The sequence below is a fragment of the Etheostoma spectabile genome, chromosome 16 (assembly GCF_008692095.1).
Source record: "Etheostoma spectabile isolate EspeVRDwgs_2016 chromosome 16, UIUC_Espe_1.0, whole genome shotgun sequence".
NCBI classification, from domain to species: domain Eukaryota; kingdom Metazoa; phylum Chordata; class Actinopteri; order Perciformes; family Percidae; genus Etheostoma; species Etheostoma spectabile.
The window spans coordinates 10,381,596-10,388,548 of record NC_045748.1 but is presented as its reverse complement, the minus strand read 5'-3'; the positions used below and the strand labels follow the sequence as shown (position 1 = coordinate 10,388,548).

At 40.3% G+C, this 6,953-nt stretch overlaps 2 protein-coding genes across 3 annotated transcripts in view; both read left to right on the top strand.

Annotated features, from left to right (window-relative positions):
* Positions 1-5,411, top strand: part of sec31a (SEC31 homolog A, COPII coat complex component) — a 27,857-nt gene extending 22,446 nt beyond the window's left edge. The window contains exon 29 of the transcript XR_004335560.1: positions 5,397-5,411. The gene's annotated coding sequence lies outside the window, so the exon portion shown is untranslated. The remainder of the gene's footprint in view (positions 1-5,396) is intronic.
* Positions 3,493-6,953, top strand: part of tmem150c (transmembrane protein 150C) — a 21,576-nt gene continuing 18,115 nt past the window's right edge. Inside the window, exons 1-3 of one of the 2 annotated variants that reach the window (XM_032539202.1) lie at positions 3,493-3,803; positions 4,264-4,353; positions 6,587-6,640. In XM_032539202.1, coding sequence (XP_032395093.1) covers positions 4,280-4,353; positions 6,587-6,640 — 128 coding nt within the window. In that variant the 5' untranslated portion in view covers positions 3,493-3,803; positions 4,264-4,279. Of the gene's footprint in view, positions 4,084-4,263; positions 4,354-6,586; positions 6,641-6,953 lie in introns of both variants that reach the window. The other variant, XM_032539201.1, reaches the window with a different exon arrangement.

Below are 6,953 nucleotides of genomic sequence, written 5' to 3'. Positions count from 1 at the left end.
TACCCAGGGCTCGGTTAACACCTATCTCCATTTCATAGGCAGAGCTGGGGAAACTCATATTAATGTTAAAAAAAACCTTATAAAGTGACATTTTCATACCATGGGACCTTTAAAACCAGAAGTCCCATTAAAACACATTTAAGGCAAAATGTCTGCTTTTTAATGTACCTAGTAGGACTTTTGTTAGTCCTCTACTCCCCTCTTTCTGCTCTCTCTGGCTTACTTTCACCATTGGTGTCACTACGTAGAACACATTGGACCAAGATATTGTCAGTGTGTGGGATATGTAAATGCAATGCAATCCCATTGGTCGGAACGTCAATGTTTTATTTCATTTTTTTATAATTTCTTTCTCAGTGTAATCATGAGGCTCAGCAGAGTGCCATGGACTTTAAAAAAAAAAAAAGAGAGAGAAACTGTGCTTTTATGGGATTTTAATGTATGCATGCTTAAAAAACGCTACCAGTCGTGTTTAATGGCATCAGAGGTAATTATCGGCTAATTAACCCGACCTCAGAAGGAGACTTAAACGTTATTTTCATTAACGATGAGGAGGGCTGTAGTCTGAGTGGTCAGCCTCAGTTTACGATGTCAATAAAGGAAAACAAGTCTTTGTTTAAGATTGACCACATGCGATATTTTCAATAAATAGTATTTATTTACAATATGATGTTGCGTCATTTTGATTTTAGTTGCTTCCCTTTGAATTAAATGTTACGTACATAAGACATGGCCTCCAGCTGTGCTTAGTCTCCCAGATTGAATGTTTTTTTTTTTTACTGATTTTAAAGCAAGTTTTGGATAGATTCTGCCTTGGTAGCTTCTAGCAAATGTTCTAGAAAATGTTTCGCCAAAGCAGAAGATTAGCAAATTAACTGGATGCACAATAAAACAACTGCATAATCTGTAAATGTTTCCGCACATGAAGGTGCCACAAAGGTCTGGAGTTGAAATGCTGAGGCTTTTATTTATTATTTTGTTTTCTTAAAGTTCTCCAATTTCAATATTCTGACTCTTTCAAGACAGTTTACAGCCTCGACAGCAGCTCTGTTCGTTTATCATATTCGCCATCTCTGTTTTAAAGTGTTAGCATGCTAACATTTGCTAATCAGAAATAAACCCAGCGCAGCTGAGGCTGATGGGAAAGTCATTAGCGTAGGGCTGCAGCTAACGAGTATTTTCATTGTTGATTATTTTCTCAATTAATCGATTAGTTGTTTGGTCTGTAAAGTGGTGAAAACTGTGGATCAGCCCAAGACAACGTCCTCAAATGTCTTGTTTTGTCCACAGCTTAAAGATATTCAGTTTACTGAAACAGAGGAGAGAAGAAATTATAAAATATACACATTCCAGAAGCTGGAATCAGAGAAATCTTCTTTTTTATTTTAAGAAAAAAAATGACTCAAACCAATTATCAAAATAGTACGTGATTAATTTAATAGTTGACAACTAATCGATTAATCTTTGCGGCTCTAATTAACATTAGAGGAACTGTCAGTGTCACCAGTTGTTGCAGTTCATCCTGAAGGGGAACATAAATGTGATAGAAATCCATCCAATAGTTTTAGTTTTTATATTGAAGTCAGGACTGACTTCTGCTGCAGCTACTGGTGTGACCTCTGCCAGTAGATTGTGAAAGCCGTGGCGAGCACTCGGAGAACAAAGTCCCACGAAGCAGGATCCAGTTCAACGATGTTCCAAAGGTTTAATAAAACACACAAGAAATATATGCTTTTTCTGACAATCACAGCACTATCTTACCCCTACCCCTACCCCTTACCCCTTACCCCTACCCCTTACCCCTTACCCCTTACCCCTACCCCTACCCCTTTGCCCTCGAAACCAAGGGGTAAGGGCTAGGGCTGAAAACATACCCCTAGGAAATGGGACACCACTTGGTTGTGGTTACGTCGCCAAGCATCGCCGTTAGCTGGCTGCTACGTCACCAGAGGCGACAAGTGTTGATCACGAACTTCCCAATTATTTCATAAATTTGAAACTTTCAACATAATACACAGTAAGTCAGATAGTGTTGTGGCCGGGACATTAAGTCCCACTCAGTGGGGAGTGAAACCGGAGCAGAGGGACAGACGCCGAGCCAAAGTAGATTACTTTTTAATTCATTAACTTTATCGGTTATCAGGCGAAAAGAAAAGCCAATACAGATGATCTGCAAACTGCCTATTATCGGTCTATCCCTAGTCTGTACGCCGGCATAGACGGTACAGTTAATCCCTCTTTGTTAAAAGGATACACACAGTGTAGATGATGGGATTACAGAGCTTTGTTACAACTCACAAACATCAGCTTCAAATTAAACTGTTGTGTCAGAGTCCCTTCACTGTTGAAACCGAAGTGGGGGTACCGGTGGAGATTTGCTGTTGCTGACCAATACTCCTTCCTGTACCAGAATACTCCTCTTCTTTATCTCTGTTACTTTGTGGTTATTTCATCAAACATACACAATATATCTACTTTTACTTACTTTGCACCATTGCAGACAATCACTATAAATGTATATCCAGTAATTGAAAGTAACTTTCACAGCGATTCACTCACACAATACAAGACACTCTTGAGGACTTTCATCTCCAGGTTTGTCGGGTTAGGGTAAATTATAATTATAATTAAATTATACATTGAAATGGAGAGGACCATCACTTCAGTCAACATCTACATTATCACCGTTCAAAAAACATCATTGACTTTTAAGCTCTTATTGTAGTTCATCCCATTTTGTACACTTGTTCTAATTTTAACTGGTTTCTAACCTCCCCCGCACAATGTCGTGCTGTCGTGTATCAAAGCCGTGGGACTAAATTCTAACTTAAGTACAAATTCCTTGCTACTTTTAATTTACTTACTTACTTTATGACCGTTTGTACTTATACTCCACCACATTTCGGAGAAAAATATTTGCACATTTTACTATGATTTTTCACTATATTTATTTTTGTAGTTAATTTGCAGTTTCTGATTATTAAGAAAAATATGAATCAACAAATGAATTGTAAATTATTCATTTCACAAAATTCCTTTACTGTTACACCTCAATTATACAGGTTTAATAGTCAAAGTCTTTGGGTTTGGCCTCAATATTGCAGAAGAAATAGCATAACAATAGGCATTAATATAAATAATGTGCACATAATGTGTGAAAATATGCATATGGAAAAGCAGCAGCATCAACGTTAATGTGATGTACACACTAATGCATCACACACACATAACACTTCTAATATCTGCTTAATTTGTACTTATACTTTCGGTACTCTTAAGTTTATTCAATTGTACTTTAAAGGAAGATTTTGAATGCAGGAAATACTCTTGTAACAGAGTAATTTTACACTGTGATACAGCTACTTTTACTTAAGTAATAAAAAAAATCCACCCCTGCATAATCGTATACAGTGTTGGATTTATTTACTATTTCACGCTTTTATTTTGAAGGCCAGATACCCAAACCGGAAAACCTGTCTTGCCAGGATTACATCTACTCATACCTGCTGTAAAACACAACGACGACATTGCTACACGTTTACCAGCAATGAAAGAGCTGCTGCGACATGTATTATCGACTATATCTGCAAGATAATGTAGATGAGAAGTTTGTGTAACGTTATTTACAGCCTACAAACATAAACCCGAACCCCGGAGCGGGGAGAGACACCTTCAGGGCGGACAGGTAACCCCGGAGCGGGGAGAGACACCGTCAGGGCGGACAGGTAACCCCGGAGCGGGGAGAGACACTCAGGGCGGACAGGTAACCCCGGAGCGGGGAGAGACACCGTCAGGGCGGACAGGTAACCCGGAGCGGGGAGGGACACCGTCAGGGCGGACAGGTAACCCCGGAGCGGGGAGAGAGACATCCGGTTCGGACAGGTAACCCCGGAGCGGGAGAGAGACTCAGGGCGGACAGGTAACCCCGGAGCGGGGGAGAGGGGGACACCGCAGGGCGGACAGGTAACCCCGGAGCGGGGAGAGACACCGTCAGTGCGGACAGGTAACCCCGGAGCGGGGAGAGACACCGTCAGGGCGGACAGGTAACCCCGGAGCGGGGAGAGACACCGTCAGGGCGGACAGGTAAGGCAGTTTTATCGACAGTTCACGACCCTTCATTTACAGTTTCCTTACAAACCAACGAGAATAACCTGTTTCCTACCCTTTTATGTTAAGTGTTCTCCTGCTAGCTCACTTCCGGTATCTCTCTTTGACATCTGCCCTATCACAATAAAAGGTTTTTAACAGAGTTATATCTTCCAGACTGACTGGTGTCGCGATGTGGCGCAGCAGCCCGTGGGCCCTCCTCCCTCCGGTCTACTCTGGGCTCACTGCTGCTGGGCTGTGGCTGGTGTAAGTTAGCAAACAGACAACACACGTGTCAAGCTTTCTTTGACGGTTTACTACAATATATTTGTAGGCCTACAGTGCGCTGGGGGGTTAGGTCTAAATATAATATCTGTGCAGTGGTGCAGGCCCGGCCCTAAACAATTTGGTGCCCTAGGCAAGATTTTAGGTGGCGCCCCTGCATCACTGTACAGTTAACTGTATGTTAAAACTACAGATAGCGTCGCATTTATTGATATCCAACTATGTCTGCTAAGCGCTAATGCTATTATCGATCATTGTTCTGCAACAGCAAAATAATATCATTATCATCATCACTTTACTGTAACATTACCTTGTCTTTGTCATTTGTTTCCTCCTCTACTTTTCTTTTTTTCCTCCCCTGGCACCAGACAGTGTTAGGACGCTTTGACATTATGAGATAGATGCAGGTAAAAGAAGTCGGCTTGTTTTTTTAATTAATTGACGTTATAGTAAGTGACCAGATTCTCAGACAAAAATCCGGGGACATTTTCAGCTCAGAAGCGTATTTACCTCCAAAACACGTAATTTTTTTTATTTTTGTAAAACTTAAAACGGGGACACTAGACCTAGAGCTGTTCTCATTAGGGCTGAGCCCCCCCCCCCAAGGTATCTCCTAAACCCACCCTCTGCTACTTCCTACCCCTCCACTCCACCTCAAGATAGAAAATCCTAATATTTCAAGATAAAAGGCCAAATATTTCAAGATAAAAAGTCCTAATATTTCAGATAAAAAGTCTTATATTTCAAGCTAGAATCCTATATTCAAGATAAAAATCCACCTTATACTTCAAGATAAAAAGTCTATAATTTTAAAGATAGAAAGTCTTAATATTTCAAATATAAAGTCCAATGTCCTAATATTAAAGATAGAAAGTCCTATAGTCCTAATATTTCAAGATAGAAAGTCTTAATATTTCAAGATAGAAAGTCCTTATAGTCCTAATATTTCAAGATAGAAAGTCCTAATATTCAAGAAGAAATTCCTATAGCCTAATATTTCAAGATAGAAAGTCTAATATTTCAAGATAGAAATCTCCAATATTTCATAGTAATGTTGTATGTAATGTTTACTGACTACATTTATCTGACAGCTTTTGCTTTACGCTCAAGGCTTGTTTCTGCACAGCTCTTGAGAATCAGATACATAAAACTACTGAGGACATATTTCCTTTGACATTGATGCAGTATTAACGAGATCGCTGCAATGTAAGTTAATAGGATAATTGTCCAGCTTGTATTTACGTTCATAAAAGTGCTTGGTTAGCTGCTAACAGACTCAGATTAATGTTCTAAGTGTCTGACAACATTATGAAAGGATTTCTAAGGAGGTCGACCTTTCTGTTAAAGATTAAGATCCTTTTTAAAAACAAAAGTCCGCGAAATGCGTCCGCTAAACGCACCAGACTCCATGAATAATCAGTGCTTTTTAGCATCGTAAAATACGGCTTTCTAAAACCTCTCTGAGCACGCTGGCTCTGGCGGTCTGGAGCCTGCGTGTGTTGGGTGTGCGATTATCGGCTACGTTTTTTCTTTCATTCCAATTTCCGGGTCTTTCTGAAAACCGGGGACATTTCCGGGGACGATCCGAGCCGGGGACAGGTAGCCAAAATAAGGGACTGTCCCGGAAACCGGGGACGTCTGGTCACCCTACTTTACAGGTACAGCACAGTCGGGCGCCCCCTGTGGTTTGCGCCCTTAGCATTTGCCTATACTGCCTAAGCCACAGGCCGGCCCTGCAGTGGTGTGGCGGGAAGCTGTGGCCAGTGAGTACTTAAGTGCAAAAGCACCTTGGAGTTCTTGTTCCCCTGTAACATGTCAGTAAAGGAACAAAACGGCTTTAAAAACAACTATAAAGAAATGCAAATCGACTACAAGAGACACACATGACTAGTTAAAGGCAAAGCAACTACCATGAGACACAAAACGACTACACAAATAAACAAAGATGACAACAAGAAGACACACGACGACTACAAAGAGACACCAAGGATTATCAAAAGACAGAAAATGACTAAAAAAAAGACTACAAAGAGACGCAAGGACCACAAGAAAAGGCAAATAATTACAAAAAGACGCGGAATACTACATAAAAAAAGCCAAATGACAACAAAGAGACCAAAACGACTAGAGAACGACGCAGATGACAGGTGACACTACAGTATACTACAACTTCTATTCATCTTTAATATTATATTCCCTCCTTTTGTTCTGATAGATACTTTGTAGCTGTAAAGGATGAGAAGATCGCACCCCTGGGTTCAACATACAGGTAAGAACAGGGCTGCACCATATGACCTAAACATCTAAATCACGATTAAATGCACATTTTACCTCGATGACAATAATTCCTTAATTAATTAATAATAACATTTTTATAATTAATTTGTACCTCAAGCCCGGACAGAGTTGTTCAAAAAGGATTTCATGTTTGCAGCACCTTCTACTTGGAAAGACCTACAGAAAACACTCAAACTACAATGTCTAATTTCCTTAAAGGTCCCGTGACATGGTGCTCTTTGGATGATTTATATAGACCTTAGTGGTCCCTAATACCGTATCTGAAGTCTCTTTTATATAGACCT